The 25,369-nt window shown below is 42.7% G+C and overlaps 1 protein-coding gene across 7 annotated transcripts in view; it reads left to right on the forward strand.

Annotated features, from left to right (window-relative positions):
- The window catches only part of LOC129811546 (ral GTPase-activating protein subunit alpha-2-like), a 197,779-nt gene that overhangs the window by 53,916 nt on the left and 118,494 nt on the right, over positions 1-25,369 (forward strand). For all 7 annotated transcript variants that reach the window (XR_008752897.1, XM_055862943.1, XM_055862946.1 and 4 more), the window contains exon 3: positions 3,535-3,584. Coding sequence is in view for 6 of the 7 variants with exons in the window: in XM_055862943.1 (XP_055718918.1) it covers positions 3,535-3,584 (50 nt within the window). In the remaining variant the exon portion in view is untranslated. The remainder of the gene's footprint in view (positions 1-3,534; positions 3,585-25,369) is intronic.

Here is a 25,369-nt window from a genome sequence, read left to right on the forward strand (position 1 = left end):
ATGACAGAGTCATAGACAGTTTAGGCAACATGAAAGAGGAGGATGTCATTGCTGGCTTTTCTCTGCAAGTAGGGTGAGTTAACATGTTTGTTTTTTTTTACTTTTAGTTGCGCTCGCACACACACACACACACACACACACACAAATCAGTACCATCGACAGGCACATCATTTAGCTTACGTTGATTGGACTAAATATTTTTTCTTATCTTTTAGTTGTCACTGTATTAGATGTATAGGTGATTAGATGATGTTGAAATGGTTCTTGGTGGAGGCAGTGCCTGTTTACTTTGCGACTTGCGGTAACGCTCCTTGATTTTAAATCAATAGTTTACTAGTCTGAAAATGTCGGAAACATTAACTTGCTTGACCATGCTGTAGGCCATGTTCTGTTTGTTACATGCAATATGTTTTGTGAACTTCACCGGACAGATGTTGCTCTCCAGTTTTGTGATTGAATTTATTGTGCCACTGTGTCTTATTGTCTTGCCCGTAGGCCTATATATCATGATGGAAAGGCATATGAACTAACCGGTTATAGAGCAAACAACACAATTATCACAATACATAGATTAGAGGTCGACCGATTATGATTTGTCAACGCCGATACCGATTCATTGGAGGACCAAATAAAGCCAATACCAATTAATAGTCCGTTTTTTAATATATATTTTTTTTTAAAGTATTATGTATATATTTGTAATAATGACAATTACAACAATACTGAATAAACACATTTTTTTTTACTTCATATAATGCATAAATAAAATCAATTTAGTCTCAAATAAATAATGAAACATGTTCAATTTGGTTTAAATAATGCAAAAACAAAGTGTTGAAGAAAGTAAAAGTGTAATATTTGCCAAGTAAAAAAGCTACCTTTTTTAAGTTCCTTGCTCAGAACATGAGAACATATGAAAGCTGGTGGTTCCTTTTAACATGAGTCTTCAATATTCCCAGGTAAGAAGTTTTAGGTTGTAGGAATTATAGGACTATTTCTCTCTATACCATTTGTATTTCATATACCTTTGACTAGGTATATGGATGTTCTTATAGGCACTATAGTATTGCCAGCCTAATCTCGGGAGTTGATAGGCTTGAAGTCATAAACAACGCAATGCTTGAAGCACAGCGAAGAGCTGCTGGCAAATGCAGGAACGTGCTGTTTGAATGAATGCTTACGAGCCTGCTGCTGCCTACCACCGCTCAGTCAGACTGCTCTATCAAATGTCAAATCATAGACTTGATTATAATAACATACAGAAATACGAGCCTTAGGTCATTAATATGGCCAAATCCGGAAACTATAATTTTGAAAACAAAACGTTTATTCTTTCAGTGAAATATGGAACCGTTCCGTATTTTATCTAACGGGTGGCATCCCCAAGACTAAATATTGCTGTTACATTGCACAACCTTCAATGTTATGTCGTAATTATGTACAATTCTGGCAAATTAATTACGGTCATTGTTAGGAAGAAATGGTCTTCACACAGTTCTCAATAAGCCAGGCAGCCCAAACTGCTGCATATACCCTGACTCTGCTTGCACAGAACGCAAGAGAAGTGACACAATTTCCCTAGTTAAAAGAAATTCATGTTAGCAGGCAATATTAATCAAATATGCAGGTTTAAAAATATATACTTGTGTATTGATTTTAAGAAAGGCATTGATGTTTATGGTTAGGTACACATTGGTGCAACGACATTGCTTTTTTTGTGAATGCGCTTGTTAAATCACCCGTTTGGCGAAATAGGCTGTGATTCAATGATAAATTAACAGGCACTGCATCGATTACATGCAACACAGGACAAGCTAGATAAACTAGTAATATCATCAACCATGTGTAGTTTACTAGTGATTATGTTAAGATTGATTGATTGTTTTTTTATAAGATAAGTTTAATGCTAGCTAGCAACTTACCTTGGCTCCTTGCTGCACTCGGGTAACAGGTAGTCAGCCTGCCACGCAGTCTCCTCGTGGAGTGCAATGTAATCGGCCATAATCGGTGTCCAAATATGCCGATTACCGATTGTTATGAAAACTTGAAATCGGCCCTAATTAATCGGCCATTCCGATTAATCGGTCGACCTCTAACATAGATTGTAATATGGCTTTTTTTCCCTGGCTTGGCTTCTCTGGTGATTGTACCCACGCACCGCTACTGGTGAAATTATTTAAGTGTGCAACCAAAGAATGTTCAGTGATTTGGGGACATTCAGAGTGGGAAAAGAGTACTAGCACGATGAGGTGTAAAACCTCAGAGTAATGCACTACATTATCAAATTAATTTGTGGGGAACAATAGGAATATCATTATTTTAGGGTTTAGATTCGTTCGTTTCATGAATTCATATTTTTTTTGCAATCTTCTGTCACTGCTATAAAATATAGGACTATGTCTACACAATGGATTGTGGCAGAGTAGAAAGCGAGGAAATATTGCTGGGGGCTGGGCCTAATAGAAGAACCTAGAAAGTGCATCACAGCACTCTCAGATTTCCCAGAACCCTCTCCTTCTCAGAACAGTCTTGTCAATACCAGCCACACTTACTCGGACACACTCCTCCTCCTTCAGTGAAGAAATAGATTAAGTGCAGGATTTCTCTGAGACAGAGACATGTACTCTACAGCCAGGGGTTGTTTTTGGACCCCTGTCTGTCTGTTAATGCATAGGCTTTGTAATGTAATCCTCTCCCCAAGTCCCCTTACTGCACTCACTGTGAGTCATGGCTGACAACCTCCATGGTTAATGCATGCTCCATCATAGGGCCTTCAATAATCAACCCCTTCCACTTTCCCCATCCTCACTACTCTTTAAAGCACTGTTCTGATGACATCATGGAGAATGCTGACTCCTCCTCACAGCTTTAGACCCGGACTAGAGTAGGCTATACTTTGATGATGACCTCGTTCTAGACACACACAGAAGGGTGTACAGTCCACACTCATGAAAGTCACACGACTGTCAGTGCTTTGGAATGATGAAGTACCATAGAGCCTCTTTCCTACTACCCTGTCCCTCAGCTCTTATCCAAGTCAATGTTTCTCACTTCCTTGTAATACAGAACTGACATCCCCAGTGTTGTGATCAGTTAAGACTTACAAAAGTGATCTGAATGAAAAGCAGATGCTGGACTTATAACAAGGGTTAAATAAAGAACTGTAGGAAGAAGTGGCAGTTTCCAAACCCCAATGTTGAAACGTCTTTTATGGATGAAACGGTCTATAATAATACATATAATTAGGGGGTGCTGTTTCACTGTGTGTACAAGTGGGTAACCTTTACAGGTGTGAAATGGAAATGTGTTTTTGCATATCCTCCCCTAACAAGCAACATCTACCTCCCCTAACAAGCAACATCTACCTCCCCTAACAAGCAACATCTACATCTCCTAACAAGCAACATTTACCTCCCCTAACAAGCAACATTTACCTCCCCTAACAAGCAACATCTGACATATTCTACCCTCTTGTGATTTTGAGTCAGTGACTTGTCACAGAGTGACATTTGAATGGTCTCTTCTCTCTTTCAGGGAACAAATCTCAGAGGGAGGAGCTGGACTCTATCCTCTTTATTTTTGAAGTAAGTTGCTGTATCTTTCTGTTCTGAATGATGATGATTCTCTGTCTGATGTCTAGTGACAGTTCCAGCCGTAGACATGTATCAGATCTGTCTCTGGGGTTACAGCATTCAACCTGTTTACTCAACTCTGCTTGTTACTGAGGGGAGGGGCCAACACAGTTTCCATGGTGCTGTTTAGTGGGGGTGGGGAAAACGATACAGTTACATATCGGGATATTATATTTGATGATGTATAGTATCTTTTTGACAATAACACAATATTATTTTTGCGCTACTTTGCTGTACTTGCATAGCTTGTTCTCCATCTTCTTTTTAAATAGGGAACCAATATGTTTTCAGCACTTATCTATTGTCCCTCTGCAGCAGACATATGGTGAGCAATATGTTTGGAATATCGAATCGCAAAAAAATCACAGTATTGAATTGCAATACGAATAGAATCGTGAAAATCGCATCGGCACCTAAGTATCGTTATAATATCGTATCGTGAGGTCCCTGACAATTCCCAGCCCTATGCTGATTCCACCTGTCTGCCTACGTCCTGAATTCACCTCAAATAGAAAAAGAAAGCGGATTGTTAAGGAATAAATAGACCCAGTTAGTTTTTCACTGGTGTTGAAGGCAGCACACAGAGATGGCAGACATCTTGCTTTGTACTGTATTCATGTGTTTTTGTTCAGTAGAGGTGAGTGTTGTGCTGTCATTCTCCATGCTCTGGTGCCTCTCCTGGAGGTTAAAGTCCCCCACCTTGTTTCCCCACCTGACTGAAACGGCAGCTCCAGTTTCCAATATAAACATGCAGCTCTCCAGTAACATTTGCTCAGGGCAGGGCTGACTGGGAGTCTCTGGATCAGGACGAGTGGTTGAGAGAGGAGCAGTTTGCTCCTTTCAGTGGGAATGGAGTCTGTGAGGGGTAGGGCCAGGACAATACCAGTATCGCGATACTCATTAATATTGTAGCAAGGAAATGACACACGAAGTGGATTTAACTTCTTTAGAAAAACATCCCTAATGTTGGAAATCAACATGATGTTGTCATCCAGAGTCACATTTATATAATGTTGTCATCCAGAGTCACATGTATTTATTTCCAATCTATAGCACATAATATTTAACATACAGCAGGTTTTTAAAGGACCAAAGTGTCTGGTCTGCTTCATGTTTTTGTTTTTGCCATGTACATTTTATTGTCATACTGGTATCATCACAGCCCTAGTGAGGGGAGTGTTCTTCTCACTGTGTCAATAGATGTCAGTCTAGCAGGGCAGGACAGAAGAAGATGATTGGTCTGGACATTGGCCTACTGGTCTCCGTGTGAGATCTAGGCCAAACGGTGTCAGCAGGCCTACACTCAACTCTGTCAGAGAGCTACCCAGGCATACTCAATCAGTCCCCTATATTCTCATGTTTCACTGCAGTTGGCTTCTTATTTGCACACACACACACAAATCAAATCAAATCAAGTTTATTTTATATAGCCCTTCGTACATCAGCTAATATCTCGAAGTGCTGTACAGAAACCCAGCCTAAAACCCCAAACAGCAAGCAATGCAGGTGTAGAAGCACGGCGGCTAGGAAAAACTCCCTAAAATGGCCAACACCTAGGAAGAAACCTAGAGAGGAACCAGGCTAGGAGGGGTGGCCAGTCCTCTTCTGGCTGTGCCGGGTGGAGATTATAACAGCACATGGCCAAGATGTTCAAATGTTCATAAATGACCAGCATGGGCAAATAATAATCAGGAGTAAATGGCAGTTGGCTTTTCATAGCCGATCATTAAGAGTATCTCTACCGCTCCTGCGGTCTCTAGAGAGTTGCAAACAGCAGGTCTGGGACAGGTAGCACGTCCAGTGGACAGGTCAGGGTTCCATAGCCGCAGGCAGAACAGTTGAAACTGGAACAGCAGCAAGGCCAGGTGGACTGGGGACAGCAAGGAGTCATCATGCCCGGTAGTCCTGACGCATGGTCCTAGGGCTCTGGTCCTCCGAGAGAGAGAAAGAAAGAGAGAAGGAGAGAATTAGAGAGAGCATACTTAAATTCACACAGGACACAGGATAAGACAGGAGAAGTACTCCAGATATAACCAACTGACCCTAGCCCCCCGACACATAAACTACTGCAGCATAAATACTGGAGGCTGAGACAGGAGGGGTCAGACACTGTGGCCCCATCCGATGATACCCCCGGACAGGGCCAAACAGGAGGGATATAACCCCACCCACTTTGCCAAAGCACAGCCCCCACACCACTAGAGGGATATCTTCAACCACCAACTTACCATCCTGAGACAAGGCTGAGTATAGCCCACAAAGATCATCACCACAGCACAAACCAAGGGGGGGCGCCAACCCAGACAGGAAGATCACGTCAGTAACTCAACCCACTCAAGTGACGCACCCCTCCTAGGGACGGCATGAAAGAGCACCAGTAAGCCAGTGACTCAGCCCCTGTAATAGGGTTAGAGGCAGAGAATCCCAGTGGAGAGAGGGGATCCGGCCAGGCAGAGACAGCAAGGGCGGTTCGTTGCTCCAGAGCCTTTCTGTTCACCTTCACACTCCTGGGCCAGACTACACTCAATCATAGAGATAAGTCTTCAGTAAAGACTTAAAGGTTGAGACCGAGTCTGCGTCTCTCACATGGGTAGGCAGACTATTCCATAAAAATGGAGATCTATAGGAGAAAGCCCTGCCTCCAGCTGTTTGCTTAGAAATTCTAGGGACAATTAGGAGGCCTGCGTCTTGTGACCGTAGCGTACGTGTAGGTATGTACGGCAGGACCAACTCGGAAAGATAGGTAGGAGCAAGCCCATGTAACGCTTTATAGGTTAACAGTAAAACTTTGAAATCAGCCCTTGCCTTAACAGGAATTCAGTGTAGGGAAGCTAGCACTGGAGTAATATGATCAAATTTCTTGGTTCTAGTCAGGATTCTAGCAGCCGTATTTAGCACTAACTGAAATTTATTTAGTGCATTATCCGGGTAGCGGAAAGTAGAGCATTGCAGTAGTCTAACCTAGAAGTAACAAAAGCATGGATAAATTTTTCTACATCATTTTTGGACAGAAAATTTCTGATTTTTGCAATGTTACGTAGATGGAAAAAAGCTGTCCTTGAAACAGTCTTGATATGTTCGTCAAAAGAGAGATCAGGGTCCAGAGTAACGCCGAGGTCCTTCACAGTTTTATTTGAGACGACTTTACAACCATCAAGATTAATTGTCAGATTTAACAGAATATCTCTTTGTTTCTTGGGACCTAGAACAAGCATCTCTGTTTTGTCCGAGTTTAAAAGTAGAACGTTTTCAGCCATCCACTTCCTTATGTCTGAAACACAGGCTTCTAGCGAGGGCAATTTTGGGGCTTCACCATGTTTCATTGAAATGTACAGCTGTGTGTCATCCGCATAGCAGTGAAAGTTAACATTATGTTTTCAAATGACATCCCCAAGAGGTAAAATATATAGTGAAAACAATAGTGGTCCTAAAACGGAACCTTGAGGAACACCGAAATGTACAGTTGATTTGTCAGAGGACAAACCAATCACAGAGACAAACTGATATCTTTCCGGCAGATAAGATCTAAACCAGGCCAGAACTTGTCCGTGTAGACAAATTTGGGTTTCCAGTCTCTCCAAAAGAATGTGGTGATCGATGGTATCAAAGGCAGCACTAAGGTCTAGTAGCACGAGGACAGATGCAGAGCCTCGGTCTGACGCCATTAAAAGGTCATTTACCACCTTCACAAGTGCAGTCTCAGTGCTATGATGGGGTCTAAAACCAGACTGAAGCATTTCGTATACATTGTTTGTCTTCAGGAAGGCAGTGAGTTGCTGCGCAACAGCTCTTTCTAAAATTTTTGAGAGGAATGGAAGATTCGATATAGGCACACACACACACACACTGTTACTGGTGTGAGGTGCAGAACATGATGTATGTGTCATGTGCTTTATTGGCATGTTGGTATTGCAGGTGTATGCAGTGTCCTCTGTATGTTATTGACCTAGTAGGCTGCTCAGTCTTTCTCCTGTATTGACTGTTGAGTGAGAACTTTAACAAACTGAGTTCAAACTCTATTTGTAATACCTTACCTCCACTTTCGCCTGACTGAACTTCTATCTCCATGCATTTTTAAACCTGGGCCCCAGTCAAGCTGACATCCAGCCTGCTATTGACAGGAAGTGCTCTCTGTCTGTCCATGTGGAATGAAGCTAGATTTCAGTCTGGATTTCTCAGCCTGACTCTACAGTATGAGAAGTCTGTCTACACACAGTCATATGGCTTCAGATTCCACATGCCTTTTAAATACTTAAAGGTTATCCTTTGAAAAATAACTAATATTGAAAGCAGCTTAACCCTAGTGTGTCCCCTTTTAGCTCCAGTCTGCAGTGGCCGTGTGCTTTTCCAGTGTGCTGAGAAGATAAGCTCACTCTGAGTGGTGTGTACAGGACTGATACGGACAGAGCTTTGATCTTCAGCTGACACATTGTGTTCCCTTCTCTCTGAGAATACTGTATGGATGTACTGTATACTGTATGGATGTACTGTATACTGTATGGATGTACTGTGGATGTACTGTATGGCTGTACTGTATGGATGTACTGTGGGTATGGATGTACTGTGCACTGTATGGATATACTGTATGGATGTACTGTATACTGTATGGATTTGATATCCATGTCTACCTTCGAGCACACATACACTTAGCACTAATGTGTGTCGTTTTGTGTTAGCCCTAAAAATGATTCACTTTACAGTGTAAGGGGATAGATTGTACAGGCTTGGAATAAGCTCATAGAAGGTTTCAAAAGAAGGTATCCCAACAGGATATGTGAAACAGTGCAAAGTACGATTGACTTAATATTGGTGTCTGATAAATCTAAATTATTGCAGAGTGGAGTAATAGTCTATGGAATCAGTGATCATTTTATTACATTTTGCACATGGAGGATTTTTAAAGATCTATTTAAATGTCACAAAACCGTTAGAATCAGTGGACTCAAAAAATACTGTTAAAGTTTAGTGAGGAAGTGGGTAAAATTGACTGGTCACCTGTGCTAGATAGTGTTGGGGTAGACAGTGCCTGGGAAGCCTTTAAATGTAGATTCCTTGATGTGGTGAATGATGGCTCCCATTAGACGGGTCAGGGTAAAGCAGAGATCTAGCCCTTGGTTTAATCATGAGATTCTAGAATCTATCCAAGCAAGGAATAAGGCATTTAAAAAGTTTAAGAACTCTCAAGAGCAGCATCATTTTGTCCTATATAAACGTCACAGAAATTAAGCACAGAGGAGGATGGATGAAGCTAAGAGGGGTTTCTTTGCTGAGAAAATAATTGAGAACAAAAATGACCCTAAAAAGCTTTGGAAATCATTTAAGCAACTAGGCTGTAGTAGTACCACCAAAAACAAACTAAACAGTTTTGGGCTGAACATCAACGGGGAGATGGTATATGAAAAAGTAGAGGTTGCAAATTAATTCAACTATTATTATTTTTTACTTCTGTTGCCAGCAAGCTGGTTAGCAAGCTGCCCACCAGTTCTGGTTTGTATGGAAGCAACCAAGTCAAGAAGTATTATGTAGAGTTAGGGGTTCAGCCAAACTCTTTTTCTTTTGCAAAGGTAGCAACAGCCAAAACAGTCAGTATGTTGGCAGAGCTTAAATGCTCCAAAGCCAGAGGCCTGGATAATATTCCTGCAAGGTTTCTTAGAGATTCTGCTGAGCAAATTGGCCCTTGTATTACGCATATCGTTAATCTCTCTCTTGAACAAGGTACCTTTCCCAGGGACATGAAACAAGCTAAAGTTATACCTCTGTATAAGAAGGGGATAAAGTCTGACCCTGGGAATTATAGGCCTGTATCTATCCTCTGTGTTACATCAAAGATCCTGGAGAGAATTGTACATGAGCAAATGTATGAATATGTTAACAAACATGGTCTAATGTATGATTTTCAGTCGGGTTTTAGAAAAACATACTCCACTGATTCATGTCTGCTTTACTTGACTGACTTCATCAGGAAAGAGACTGATGAGGGAAATCTGTGTGGAATGGTACTGCTTGACCTACAGAAGGCCTTTGATACAGTTAACCACTGTCTCCTAATCTTCAAACTGGAGGCACTGGGGTTAAGCAGTATCCCTCTAGGCTGGGTAAAGTCCTATTTATCAGGAAGGGAGCAAGTAGTCGACGTTAATGGTTCACTGTCTCAGGAAAAACCAATGAGTTGTGACATTCCGCAGGGGAGCGTGCTTGGGCCTCTGCTGTTTTTATTGTATATTAATGATATGAAAGATTGTTGTTCTTGCTTTCTTTTTCTTTATGCGGATGACTCTACACTTCTGGTGTCTCACAAAAGTAAAACTATGTTGGAGAGCAGACTTAGCACAGAGCTTACTAACATTAGCAAATGGCTTGGAGATAATAAGCTATCTCTGCACTTATGGAAAACTGAAGCAGAGTTGAGTTAGGGGGGGGGGGGGGGGTGCTGACTACAAAAACCTCTGTTAGCTACTTGGGATGTATCCTTGATGGAAGCTTGGGAGGTGTGAGCATGGCCGATAAGGTGCTAGGGAAGGTTAATGCCAGGACTAAGTTTTTGGCTAGAAAGTCCAAGCTACTTGATAAGGACTCCATGAAAGTGCTAGCTACTGCCCTCATTCAATGCCATTTTGACTATGCTAGTACTTCCTGGTTTGGGGACTTATCTAAACTGATGAAGGGGAAGCTCCAGCTAGCCCAGAATAAGCTTATCATGGTAGTATTGAAGGTGAGTCCACATACTCACATAGGCAAGAGCTGCTTTCAGGTACTAAACTGGCTACCTGTTGAGGCTAGGGTGTCCCAGATTAGACTAAATTTGGTTTACAGGAATATTTATGGTCCTGCGCCCAGATATCTAAGTGATTACTTTCCTCGTGTTAGGGATGCACACAATCACAGCACCAGATCAGGTGATGCTGATGTGTGCTTTTACAGGTTCAGGAGTAATGCTGGGAAAGGTACTTTCTGGTATACTGGAGCCTCAGAATGGAATGAGTTGCCTCTGCCCATAAAAACAACGTCCTCTCTGGGCAGCTTTAAAATAAAGTCAAAATATGTCCTCTGTGCCCATATGAATAACCCCTATGATGTAACTGGAATGATGAGATAGATGTTCTTCTTCTCTGTTTTTGTTTTATTATTTCACTGCCATACTGTGTTCAATCTTGTCTAGCCATCTTGTCTCAAGAGGGACCACAATGGAAACAAGTCCCAGACTTTATTGTGTGTTATCCTCAATGATTTTATTAATGTGCATGTATGTCTTTTTCAAGTTTTATGTGTGCTTGTTTTTTTAAATGGTCGAACTAATAAACTAAACTTCAAAGGTGTGCACAGGTTTGTTTTCTTCTGATCTCAAGGGAGGGAATGTGCCTGTTGTTGATTCTGTGCGGTGTCTTTGTACTCACATACTTAAATTTGTATACATTTGTATGATGACATCATGTGCTGCAATGGCCCTATTTACAGTGGCAAATCCATATCATTAGTTTGAGTTCTGCTAATCAATCAACCATAAAATAAGCAGACAGCACAGAGCTGTGTGTGACTGGATGGCTGCAGGGACGAAGCCATTAGTGAGTACACCATGCTTGTGACACACTTTAATGCTGTTTGACAGACGGGCTAAGAATAAAGAATGTCTCTGGAATGAATTCCTGTAAGACTTCAGGTTCCTCACTAAAAGTAGAAAGCTACTAGCTCCAATTCTCTCGGCTCTCCAAGGAACAATGAGAAACTAGGCTACAGGCTCCCCCTCCATCAAACCATGTCTGGGCCTGGTTGACGTGTCTCCGGTGGGCTATGGATTACAGGCAACATTCGCACTGAGCTAAAGGGTAGAGCTGCCATTTTCAAGGTGCGGGACTCTAACCCGGAAGCTTAGAAGAAATCCTGCTATGCCCTGCGACGAACCATCAAACAGGCAAAGCGTCAATACAGGGCTAAGATTGAATCATACTACACCAGCTCCGACGCTCGTCTTATGTGGTAGGGCTTGCAAACTATTACAGACTACAAAGGGAAGCACAGCTGCGAGCTGCTCAGTGACACGAGCCTACCAGACAAGCTAAATCACTTTTATGTTCGCTTCGAGGCAAGCAACACTGAGGCATGCATGAGAGCATCAGCTGTTCTGGACGACTGTGTGATCACGCTCTCCGTAGCTGACGTGAGTAAGACCTTTAAAACTTCTTAGGGCTAAAATTCCGTTAACGGGATCGATATGACAACAGCCAGTGAAAGTGCAGAGCGCAAAATTCAAACAACAGATATCTCATTAGAATTCCTCAAACATACAAGTATTTCATACCATTTTAAAGGTAATCTTTTTGTTAATCCCACCACAGTGTCCGATTTCAAATAGGCTTTACAGCGAAAGCACCACAAACGATTATGTTAGGTCAGAGCCAAGTCACAGAAAAACACAGCCATTTTTCAAGCCAAAGACAAAAATCAGAAATAGAGATAGAATGAATCACTAACCTTTGATGATCTTCATCAGATGACACTCATAGAACTTCATGTTACACAATACATGTATGTTTTGTTTGATAAAGTTCATATTTATATAAAAAAATCTCAGTATACATTGGCGCGTTATGTTCAGTAGTTCTAAAAACATCCGGTGATTTTGCAGAGAGCCACATCAATTTCCAGAAATACTCATTATAAATGTTGATGAAAATACAAGTGTTGTACATGGAAATATAGATAAACTTCTCCTTAATGCAACCGCTGTGTCAGATTTCAAAAAAGCTTTACGGAAAAAGCAAAACATGCAATGATCTGAGTACGGCGCTCAGAGGCCCATCAAGCCAAAAATATATCCGCCATATTGTGCAGTCAACAGAAGTCAGAAAAAACATTATAAATATACACTTACCTTTGATGATCTTCATCAGAATGCACTCCCAGGAATCCCAGTTTCACAATAAATGTTTGATTTTGTTCGATAATGTCCATAATTTATGTCCAAATAGCTACTTTTGTTAGCGCGTTTGGTAAACAAATCAAAACTCACGAAGAGCGTTCACTAGTTGCAGTCGAAATGTCAAAAAGTTCCATTACAGTCCGTAGAAACATGTCAAACGATGTATAGAATCAATCTTTAGGATGTTTTTAACATAAATCTTCAATAATGTTCCAACCGGAGAATTTCTTTGTCTTCAGAAAAGCAAATGGAACGGGAGCTACCTCTCATGTGAATGCGCGTGACCAGCTCGTGGCTGCTGGCAGACCTCTGACTCATTCCCCTCTCATTCAGCCCCCCTTCACAGTAGAAGCCTCAAACAAGTTTCTAAAGATGGTTGACATCTAGTGGAAGGGGCTGAGTCTTGAATAGGGGCTGAGATGAAAATCGACCAACCTCAGATTTCCCACTTCCTGGTTGGATTTCTTCTCAGGTTTTTGCGTGCCATATGAGTTCTGTTATACTCACAGACATCATTCAAACAATTTTAGAAACTTCAGAGTGTTTTCTATCCAAATATACTAATAATATGCATATATTAGCAATGGAGACTGAGGAGCAGGCAGTTTACTCTGGGCACCTCTGGGCACCTTATTCATCCAAGCTACTCAATACTGCCCCCAACCGAAATAAGTTAAACAGGTCAACATACACAAGGCTGCGGGGCCAGTCGGATTACCAGGACGTGTGCTCCGGGCATGTGCTGACCAACTGGCAGGTGTCTTCACTGACATTTTCAACATGTCCCTGATTGAGTCTGTAATACCAACATGTTTCAAGCAGACCACCATAGTCCCTGTGCCCAAGAACACAAAGGCAACCTGCCTAAATGACTACAGACCCGTAGCACTCACGTCCGTAGCCATGAAGTACTTTGAAAGGTTGGTAATGGCTCACAACACCATTATCCCAGAAACCCTAGACCCACTCCAATTTTCATACCGCCCAAACAGATCCACAGATGATGCAATCTCTATTGCACTCCACACTGCCCTTTCCCACCTGTACAAAAGGAACACTTATGTGAGAATGCCATTCATTGACTACAGCTCAGCTTTCAACACCATAGTACCCTCAAAGCTCATCACTAAGCTAAGGATCCTGGGACTAAACACCTCCCTCTGCAACTGGATCCTGGACTTCCTGATGGGCCGCCCCCAGGTGGTGAGGGTAGGTAGCAACACATCTGCCTACCCTCACCACATCTGCTGATCCTCAACACTGGAGCTCCACAGGGGTGCGTGCTCAGTCCCCTCCTGTACTCCCTGTTCACCCACGACTGCATGGCCAAGCACGTCTACAACACCATCATTAAGTTTGCAGACGACACAACAGTGGTAGGCCTGATCACAGACAACGACGAGGCAGCCTATAGGGAGGAGGTCAGAGACCTGGCCGTGTGGTGCCAGAATCACAACCTATCCCTCAACGTAACCAAGACTAAGGAGATGATTGTGGACTACAGGAAAAGGAGTACCGAGCACGCCCCCATTCTCATCGACGGGGCTGTATTGGAGCAGGTTGAGAGCTGCAAGTTCCTTGGTGTCCACATCAACAACAAACTAGAATGGTCCAAACACACCAAGACTGTCGTGAAGAGTGCACGACAAAGCCTATTCCCCCTCAGGAAACTATAAAGATTTGGCATGGGTCCTGAGATCCTCAAAAGGTTCTATAGCTGCAACATCGAGAGCTTCCTGACTGGTTGCATCACTGCCTGGTACGGCAATTGCTCGGCCTCTGACCGCAAGGCACTACAGAGGGTAGTGCGTACAGCCCAGTACATCACTGGGGCTAAGCTGCCTGCCATCCAGGACCTCTACACCAGGCGGTGTCAGAGGAAGGCCCTAAAAATGGTCAAAGACCCCAGCCACCCCAGTCATAGAATGTTCTCTCTACTACCGCATAGCAAGCGGTACCAGAGTGCCAAGTCTAGGACAAAAAGGCTTCTCAACAGTTGTACCCCCAAGCCATAAGACTCCTGAACAGGTAATCAAATGGCTACCCGGACTATTTGCATTGTGTGCCCCCCCCCCCCCCCCCCCCACCCAAACCCTTCATGTACATACTACCTCAACTGGGCCGACCAATTAGTGCTCCCGCACATTGGCTAACCGGGCTATCTGCATTGTGTCCCACCACCCGCCAACCCCTCTTTTATGCTACTGCTACTCTCTGTTCATCATATATGCATAGTCACTTTAGCTATATCTATATGTACATACTACCTCAATCAGCCTGACTAACCGGTGTTTGTATGTAGCCTCGCTACTGTATATAGCCTGTCTTTTCACTGGTGTTTTATTTCTTTACTTACCTATTGTTCACCTAACACTTTTTTTGCACTAGTGGTTAGAGCCTGTAAGTAAGCATTTCACTGTAAGGTCTACACCTATTGTATTCGGCGCACGTGACAAATAAACTTTGATTTGATTCATGGTTTTGATCTGGCGGTACTGTCATCGTGGTACAGTATGTGACCCCCTTTGACTGAGACAAGACGGCGCTGACAGACATGGTCTCCCTGTTTCTAGCTCTTAACCAACTTTGCAGTATGACTTTTTTGGTTTGTTATTTCGTACATTATTTGCTCAGAACGTTTCTTGCATTATTACCTACAGCCGAAAATCAATAACTTTTGAAAATGTGTAAGCATTGCGCTGCACCTGCGTAACATCTTCAAAATATGTGTACACGACCAATACGATTTGATTTGTTTCCAAGGATGGCTGGGGGATCATCCCCCGTGTAGCGGAACCTGCTAGAGCAGTAATGGGTGGCTGGGGGATCATCCCCCGTGTAGCGGAACCTGCTAGAGCAGTAATGGGTGGCTGGGGGATCATCCCCCGTGTAGCGGAACCTGCTAGAGCAGTAATGGGTGGCTGTGGGATCATCCCCCGTGTAGCGGAACCTGCTAGAGCAGTAATGGGTGGCTGGGGGATCATCCCCCGTGTAGCGGAACCTGCTAGAGCAGTAATGGGTGGCTGGGGGATCATCCCCCGTGTAGCGGAACCTGCTAGAGCAGTAATGGGTGGCTGGGGGATCATCCCCCGTGTAGCGGAACCTGCTAGAGCAGTAATGGGTGGCTGGGGGATCATCCCCCGTGTAGCGGAACCTGCTAGAGCAGTAATGGGTGGCTGGGGGATCATCCCCCGTGTAGCGGAACCTGCTAGAGCAGTAATGGGTGGCTGGAGGGGAAGTCTTTTGTTCTCCCCAAACCCAGCATCCCACACTCCACCCCTGCCGTCACCTGCCAACTCCACCACCTCTCTGCTCTCTTTGTGTCTGGTGCCACTGAGACACCCGCCACAACAGATTGCGCTGTTGTGTGTGTGTGTGTTGTGTGTGTGTGTGTGGGTGCACCGCATCCTACTCTGGTCTACAGACTGAGAACCTGTATTCTACTCCACATAATGTCATAGCATACCTTTACATATGCCTTATAATTCACCACGTGCAGTAAATATTCAGTAACAGCTTAATGTCTGTCCCTGAAAATATCACTTATTCAGTCCATGTTTTGAACAACCTATTGGCGGTAAAATCAATGCCTGTTTTCTCTTTAATTATCTCACTCACTTATCTATTGCAAAACAGACAGATTCTGCTCAGCCACACGCATCACATTCACAGTGCATCACACATTCAAAGTCAACCATCAGAGGAGATTCCACAGCCAGACATAAAAGCAGAGGACACGCTGCGTGTTTGCTAAGTCATGCTGTGAATACCACCTTTGTTCAACTTGATAAACCCTGCCTGCCTCCCATAAAACACTCGCCTGCCTTCACACCCAGATGGGCAGTGAGCATAATGCCTGCTTTCTCCCAGCCTCGACCTGTTCTCCATATGACCTCCTCACTTTGCCCTCACTGCCAAGAGGGAGCAGGCTTTGGCTAGGCCACTGCAGCCGACACTACATACTTTAGAGTAGGTACACACTGACTACACAGTATCTTAGTCTACGAGCGGGCTGATCAGTTAATGACGAGGTCGTTGCAGTAGTTCACATAACGTGTCCAGACCGGATGTAGACGCTTTAGGTGGGGGTTATAATATTATATCTGTTTGGACTTCCTGCTATCAATTTGCGGTCTACAAATTATTTGTCATTATGTTCCTGACCATCTGCCCAATAAGAAATTGTCCCACGGCTGAATGTAGTTGTATCTGCTATAGGTTTTGTGTGTGTGTGTAGCACTTGACTTGAATGTGAACTTGAAGCCTTAATTTATTCTAGAATACTTAACTTATAATATTAGACCTGTGGACATAAGTCTTCATGCTACACACTTTTCAATTAATTACAGATTATTTGCTGCTGTACTTGAATGCCCACAGTTATTGTATGCCGTAATCATGTGCCTATGAACCAGAGTCATAGTGCTCGCACTGAGGCGGTGAGACCTGGTAGGAAGTCCACTGTATGCAGCTCACTTTGCACTAACATAAATAACATGAGCATGTCTACTTCTGCTAAGCTTCCCAGTAAAGCAATAAAAACAATCAAGCATCCCAGAATGTTTTTAAAAAAAGCCCACGTCAGCATATGTACAGTGGGGAGAACAAGTATTTGATACACTGCCGATTTTGCAGGTTTTCCTACTTACAAAGCATGTAGAGGTCTGTAGTTTTTATCATAAGTACACTTCAACTGTGAGAGACGGAATCTAAAACAAATTAATTACTTAAAAATCATACAATGTGATTATCTGGATTTTTTTAGATTTAGATTCCGTCTCTCACAGTTGAAGTGTACCTATGATAAAAATTACAGATCTCTACATGCTTTGTAAGTAGGAAATCCTGCAAAATCGGCAGTGTATCAAATACTTGTTCTCCCCACTATGAAACAAGTTTCATAAAATCTCTAATTTGCTAGTAACAGATAAATCTCTGAAACGCACACAAATAATACATTTGATGATACAGTGGTAGCAATACATGGTTATAAGATCTACAGAAAAGACAAATGCCGAAGGTGGAGGTTTGGCCGTTTTTATATTTAGAACCACATTCCTGTAAAGCTTAGAGAGGATCTCATGTTAAATACTGTTGAAGTAATATGGCTACAGGTTCATCTGCCTCACCTAAAGCCCATTCTGGTGGGAAGCTGCTATAGACCATCAAGTGCTAACAGTCAGTATCTGGATAACGTGTGAAAAGATTCTGTCTGTGAAATCAACAGAGGTATATTTTATTTTTTTCTTTCTTTAAAAAAAAGATTGACTGGCTTTCAACAGGCTGCCCACTCGAGGGAGCCTCAAACTGTCAGTCAACCTACAGGGGTAGTTACAAACAGCACAGGAATGAAATCATCAACATATATTGATCACATCTTTGCTCTAAAGCAGTATCCAAATCCATCAGATGTAGTGATCACAATATAGTAGTCATATCTAGGAAAACCAAAGTTCCAAAGGCTGGGCCTAATATAGTGTATAAGAGGTCATACAAGAAGTTTTGTAGTAATTCCTATGTTGTTGATGTAAAGAATATTTGTTGGTCCGTGGTGTGTAATGAAGAGTAACCAGATGCTGCACTTGACACATTTATGAAATTGCTTATTCCAGTTACTAAGAAGCATCCACCCATTAAGAAAAGGACTCTGAAAACTGTTAAATCCCCTTGGATTGATGAGGAATTAAAACATTGTATGGTTGAGAGGGATGAGGCAAAAGGTATGGCAAATAAGTCTGGCTACACAACCGATTGGCAAACCTACTGCAAATTGAGAAATCGTGACTAAACTGAATAAAAAGAAGAAGAAACAAAGATAAATTACATAAAGAAAATCTTTACTTTACCTTTACTGGCTCAAATAGGCGACCAATCAATCGGTTACCAACCCGTAGTAAACTTTTGGCAAAAATGTTGTTTGACCAGATACAATGCTATTTTACAGTAAACAAATTGACAACAGACTTTCAGCATGCTTATAGGGAAGGACATTCAACAAGCACAGCACTGACACAAATGACTGATGATTGGCTGAGAGAAATTGATGATAAAAAGATTGGGGGGTTTTGTTAGACTTCAGTGCGGCTTTTGACATTATCGATCATACTCTGCTGCTGGAAAAACGTATGTGTTATGGCTTTACACCCCCTGCTATATATTGGATAAAGAGTTACCTTTCTAACAGAACACAGAGGGTATTCTTTAATTGAAGCCTCTCCAACATAATCCAGGTAAAATCAGGAATTCCCCAGTGCAGCTGTCTAGGCCCCTTACCTTTTTCAATCTTTACTAACAACATGCCACTAACAACATGCTTTGAGTAAAGCCAGTGTGTCTATGTATGCGGATGACTCGACACTATACACGTTAGCTACTACAGCGACTGAAATGACTGCAACATTTAACAAAGAGCTGCAGTTAATCTCAGAATGGGTGGCAAGGAATAAGTTAGGCCTAAATATTTCAAAAACTAAAAGCATTGTATTTGGGACAAATAATTCACTAAACCTCACCTAAATCTTGAATTGAATAATGAGGAAGTTGAGCAAGCTGAGATGACTAAACTGCTTGCCGTAACCCTGGATTGTAAACTGTCATGGTCAAAACATATTGATACAACCGTAGCTAAGATGGTGAGAAGTCTGTCCATAAAAAAGCGCTACTCTGCCTTAACAGCACTATCAACAAGGCAGGTCCTACAGGCCCTAGTTTTGTCGCACCTGGACTACTGTTCAGTCGTGTGATCAGGTCCCACAAAGAGGGACTTAGGAAAATTGTAATTGGCTCAGAACAGGGCAGCATGTCTGGCCCTTGGATGTACACAGATAGATAACAATAATAATATGTATGTCAATCTCTCCTGGCTGAAAGTGGAGGAGAGATCGACTTCATCACTACTTTTATTTATGAGAGGTATTGACATGTCTGTTTGAACTACTGGCACACAGCTCAGACACCACAAGACATACCACCAGAGGTCTCTTCACAGTCCCCAAGTCCAGAACAGACTATGGGAGGCGCACAGTACTTCATAGAACCATGACTACATGGAACTCTATTCCACAGTACTTCATAGAACCATGACTACATGGAACTCTATTCCACATCAAGTAACTCGAGCAGTAAAATTACATTTTTTTAAAAACCCAGATAAAAATACATCTTATGGAACAGCGGGGACTGTGAAGCAACACAAACATACAGCAGGCACAGACGCAAACACACAATAACATACAAACTATACCCACACGTACACTAGGATTTTGTGTTGTAGATATGTGGTATCTAGGTAGGGGCCTGAGGACACACACTTAATGTGTTGTGAAGTCTGTTGCAAATGTATTGTAATGTTTTTAAAATTGTAACTGCCTTAATTTTGTAAAACCCTAGGAATAGTAGGAATTACAGCAAATGTGAGTAGGTGGGCAAGCTACAGTAGGGAAACGCTGTAGAAGAGCTGCCCTAATTACAGCGTGTGTGTCGGTGGAAGTTACAGAAACTCCTCTAGACCTCTGTCATCATTATTGTCACAAGACCAGAGCTCTGTGGTCACATGACCCACTGACCCTCCCCAGGGCACAGGTGACAGGTCAGTGGACAGCACACCAACCAACATTGAGATCCAGTCTGGAATGGGTTTAGGCTGTCCTAGGGATTATGGGACTGGCTGTGAACCTGTGGTTCTGTGACCAGGGGACCTTTTTAGAGCGACTGTGTGCGTCTGCTTCCCCAGTTTGAGTCCCTTGGCTGCGACCTGATTCTGACCCAGCCATCTGTCATCCAGCCCCTGACTCAGCACTCTGAGCTCAGGTCTGCTCTGCTGTCCATACTGGGAAAGCCCCAGTCTATGTCCAGAATACAGGGAGAGGAGGGGACAAGGACAGTGCTTGGCTTGCACAGCTCTCATTATTTACTGGGCTAGTCTTACAGTACGATTGGCCGGGATTGATGACTGTTTAATTGTTCAGTGCAGAGCCAGACCATTAAAGTACTGGGTATGTAAATTGTCCAAGTAGGTCATGAATAAAATAATATCAACCTGTATCATGGCTGCCCATCAGTACCTCTACTCGGTCTCTGTCTCTGTGCTAATGGCCTCATCTCCCCCTTGGTGCACATCAAAGGTGGAAGAGCTTAAAGCTTTTTATTAGCTTGTTATCGACAACATGCTTCAGGATAATGAACATGCATGTACTGTCCATATGTTCTGCGTTTTCCTCCTCTCCTGTTCGGATTAGGATTGACAGGTGTTTGGATGAAATGTTATACACATTTTTATTTCTTTCACCTTTATTTAACCAGGTAGACCAGTTGAGAACAAGTTCTCATTTACAACTGCGACCTGGCCAAGATGAAGAAAAATAGTGCGACAAAAATAACAACACAGAGTTACACATAAACAAACGTACAGTCAAGAACACAATAGAAGAATCTATGTACAGTGTGTGCAGATGTAGAAGAGTAGGGAGGTAAAGCAATAAATAGGCCCTAGAGGTGAAATAATTACAACTTAGCATTAACACTGGAGTGATAGATGTGCAGATGATGATGTGCAAGTAGAGATACTGGGGTGCAAAAGGGTAATTAATAATATGGGGATGGGGTAGTTGGGTGTGCCACAGATGGACTGTGTACAGGTACAGTGATCAGTAAGCTGCTCTGACATCTGATGCTTAAAGTTAGAGTAAGATATAAGACTCCAGCTTCAGTGATTTTTGCAATTCGTTCCAGTAAATTTATGCCTACTCTACTTACTATGTAGGTTTGCAGTGTAGACTGGGCCTAAGTTTTCCTGTGATCCATTGCTGTATAGAGGAAGGCTTAGTTCTGCATTTTGCAGGTTGCTATTTTTGTCCAAATGTATCTGTTGTGCAACAGTCACTGGATTTTTTAAAAGATATTCTATGAAATGTAAGGGTCGGCGAATTCAGTTTAGTTTCCCTTTAACTTGGAGTGAAGAGGAATGGCCTATGTGAATCTGATCAGATTGGTAATCATTAGCTTGAGGAGGAGCTGCAGTGTATTGTGTTGCTGCCAGCTACTGGTTAGAGAGTAGAATTAACACATTTCTTGAATGTCTCTATAATACAGTATGTGCTAGATTGCACGTCTAATAAACTTGTTAAGACCGAATGTAGATAGAAAAATGTTTTTTTTTTTTTTATCCTTTGTTTGGCTACTTAGGCTAACCAGTGGGCCTAAATCCAGACTACTATTTGATAGGCTGTAGGCTGCAGTGCCTTGGGAAAATATTCAAACCCTTGACTTTTTCCACATTTTGATACGTTACAGCTTTATTTTGAAATGGATTAAATAAATGTACTCCTCAGCAATCTACACACAATACACCATAATGACAATTTGAAAACAGGTTTTAGAAATGTTTCCTATTTATTTTTTAAAACAGATATTCCTTATTTGCATAAGTATTCAGACCCTTTGCTATGAGACTCAGAATTGAGGTCAGGTGCCTCCTGTTTCCATTGATCATCCTTAAAATGTTTCTACAACTTGATTTGAGTCCACCTGTGGTAAATTCAATTGATTGGACATGAGTTGGAAAGGCACACACCAGTTTATGTATAAGGTCCCACAGTTGACAGTGCATGTCAGAGTGAAAACCAAGCCCCGGAATTGTCCGTAGAGCTCCGAGACAGGATTGTGTCGAGGCACAGATCTGGGGAAGGGTACCAACAAATTTCTGCAGCATTGAAGGTCCCCAAGGACACAGTGGCCTCCCTCATCATTCTTAAATGAAAGAAGTTTGGAACCACCAAGACTATTTCCAGAGCTGGCCGCCCGGCCAAACTGAGTAATTGGAGGAGAAGGTGACCAAGAACCCGATAGTTACTCTGATAGAGCTCTAGAGTTCCTCTGTGGAGATGGGAGAACCTTTCAGAAGGACAAACATCTCTGCAGCACTCCACCAATCAGACCTTTATGGTTGAGTGGCCAGACGAAAGCCACTCCTCAGTAAATGCGCACGACAGCCCGCTTGGAGTTTGCCAAAAGGCACCTAAAGACTCTTAGACCATGAGAAACAAGATTTTCTGCTCTGATGAAACCAAGATTGAACTCTTTGGCCTGAATGCCAAGCATCATATCTGGAGGAAACCTGGCACCATCCCTACGGTGAAGCATGGTGGTGGCAGAATCATGCTGTGGGGATGTTTTTCAGCGGCAGTGACTGGGAGACTAGTCAGGATCGAGACCAAGATGAACGGAGCAAAGGATAGAGAGATCCTTCATGAAAATCTGCTCCAGAGCGCTCAGGACTTCAGACTGGGGCGATGGTTCACCTTCCAACAGGAGAACGACCCTAAGCACACAGCCAAGACAACGCAAGTGTGGCTTCGGGTCAAGTCTCTAAATGTCCTTGAGTGGCCCAGCCAGAGCCCGGACTTGAACTTGAATTGAACATCTCTTTAGAGACCTGAAAGTAGCTGTGCAGCAATGCTCCCCATCCAACTTGACAGAGCTTGAGAGCATCTGCAGAGAAGAATGGGAGAAACTCTCCAAATACAGGTGTGCCAAGCTTGTAGCATCATGCTGCCAAAGGTGCTTCAACAAAGTACAGAGTAAATGGTCTGAATACTTATGTAAATGTATTATTTCTGTTTTTTATATTTAATAAATTTAAAAAACTGTTTTTGCTTTGTCATTATGGGGTATTGTTTATAGATTGATGAAGGAAAAAGATCATGTTTAATCAATTTTAGTACAAGGCTGTAACCTAACAAAATGTGGGTAAAGTCAAGGGGTCTGAGTACTTTCCGTTGTCACTGAATATTATCATCAGTTTATCTCTATCTAGTAAAACAAACAGGGACTGACTGCCCTACAAAAATCTCTCTCTCTCTTGTTGAAACTCCAGACTTTCTCATTGTTGTGTCAAATTAAGCTTCAATCAGTGGCACAATGACAAAAAACATAGTCTGCATTGTTCTCCTAAGGGTGTCTGTGACTGCTGGAAAGCCCTTGTGGGACACCTCTGGTAGAAGTGTCATGTTCACCCTGTGGCTGGAAACCTAACATGCAGACCACACCGCTCGCGTCGCAAAAATAAATGTACACATACATGTTATTCAATCATTGCACCCAACACTGCTAGCGCGAGCCAACGAGCGTCTACGTTGCCAAGCGCTAAAATAGAAGTCAGTTCTATTTGTGACGCTGAACGTGGTGCAAATCCTGCCTCTCCCATCTCCTCATTGGTTAATAGAAGCAGATATCCACGTGCCATCTCCTCATTGGTTATACCCACATGGGTGATTGAAATAGGTTGTGGTAATACACCTTATTATGAAAGTTAGATGCCAATCGCCATATAAAGAGAGATGAGTAGAAATTATTCGGTTGACTGTTTTATGTGTGGATTAATTGTCGAAGTAGAGGACCTTGTGCATTTCAGATAAAATAACAACTCAACGTTTATATCCCAGGACAAATTAGCTAGCAACAGAAAGCTAGCTAAATAGGACAAATTAGCTAGCAACTGCAATCTAGCTAGCTAAATTGACATAAATGTTTAATGCTTTTCGACCTGTCCCCAAATATAATTGGTTCAGAGTTTGTTTTGATATTTCAACTTGCGTGTTGTGATCGCGTTCTGTGTGGGGGGACAAAATCAATTTGAGGACGTCCGATTTGGGCATGGTGTAAGTGTGGATCATGTACAGTTGAAGTCGGATGTCATGCACAAAGTAGATGTCCTAACCGACTTGCCAAAACTATAGTTTGATAACAAGAAATTTGTGGAGTGGTTGAAAAACACATTTTAATGACTCCAACCTAAGTGTATGTAAACTTCTGACTTCAACTGTAAATGTGGTTGGAGTTGGAGGCGTCCTTCCGTAAGGCCCCATATTTATGCCTGGAGTACAGCTCCAGATTAGAGTAGTGTAACTCCGACGGCCCACTACGCTCAGCCCCTTTGTCAGTCTTATAGAGCTTCATATCAGCCAATATTGTCCCATTGTTGTAGCTGCCATTCCCACCACCGCGGGGAGTCTCTGCTCCAAGGAGTGTGTCCATGCTGGGAACTGGAGATGTCTAATTCCAACCTGCATCAATAGGTGCAATAGAGAGGGGGACGTGTCATCATGCTCGGAATCAGAGAGGAGTCAACCAGGAAACAGGGACACAGTCCCACAGGCAGGCACCAGGAGTGATTGCTGTCTGTCAGATTTATGTTTCTATCACGGAGAGGGATTTACAGAGAGAGGAGGAGACATACAGAGGAGGAGACATACAGAGAGAGGAGGAGACATACAGAGAGAGGAGGAGACATACAGAGAGAGGAGGAGACATACAGAGAGAGGAGGAGACATACAGAGAGAGGAGGAGACATACAGAGAGATTGAGACTGAGAGTGAAGGAGGAGAGGGAGAAAGAGGAGCAGAGAAATACAGAGGGTAGTACTACAAACGTGAGGAAGCCACTAAGTCACAGCATAATGTGGTGTGGCAGCTCTCCTCTTGGCCACTGATCCTGGCTCTGGTCTCTCTCTCCCGGCTGTGGAGACATGCTATGCAAGTATGGACTCTTCCTTTCTCAAGACTCACTGCAAATTCAGCTCACATGTGTTGCTACTGCTGTTGAGGACTTAATCTTCAGAGGTCTCTCTTTTCTCTCAGCTCTCTTCTTTCTCTCCTCTCTCCTCTCTCATCTGTTGCTCTCTCTGTATCTCTCTCTCAAAGGAGCACCGGGCTTTAGACCTCTGAATTGCAAATGGTATTTGTCTTATTGGGTCAATGATGAGGGGCAATGAGTGGTGAACCAAGTGGTTCATCAATTACCCACAATGCACTGGCCATTATCT

This window comes from Salvelinus fontinalis, chromosome 15 (assembly GCF_029448725.1).
Source record: "Salvelinus fontinalis isolate EN_2023a chromosome 15, ASM2944872v1, whole genome shotgun sequence".
Classification (NCBI taxonomy): Eukaryota; Metazoa; Chordata; class Actinopteri; order Salmoniformes; family Salmonidae; genus Salvelinus; species Salvelinus fontinalis.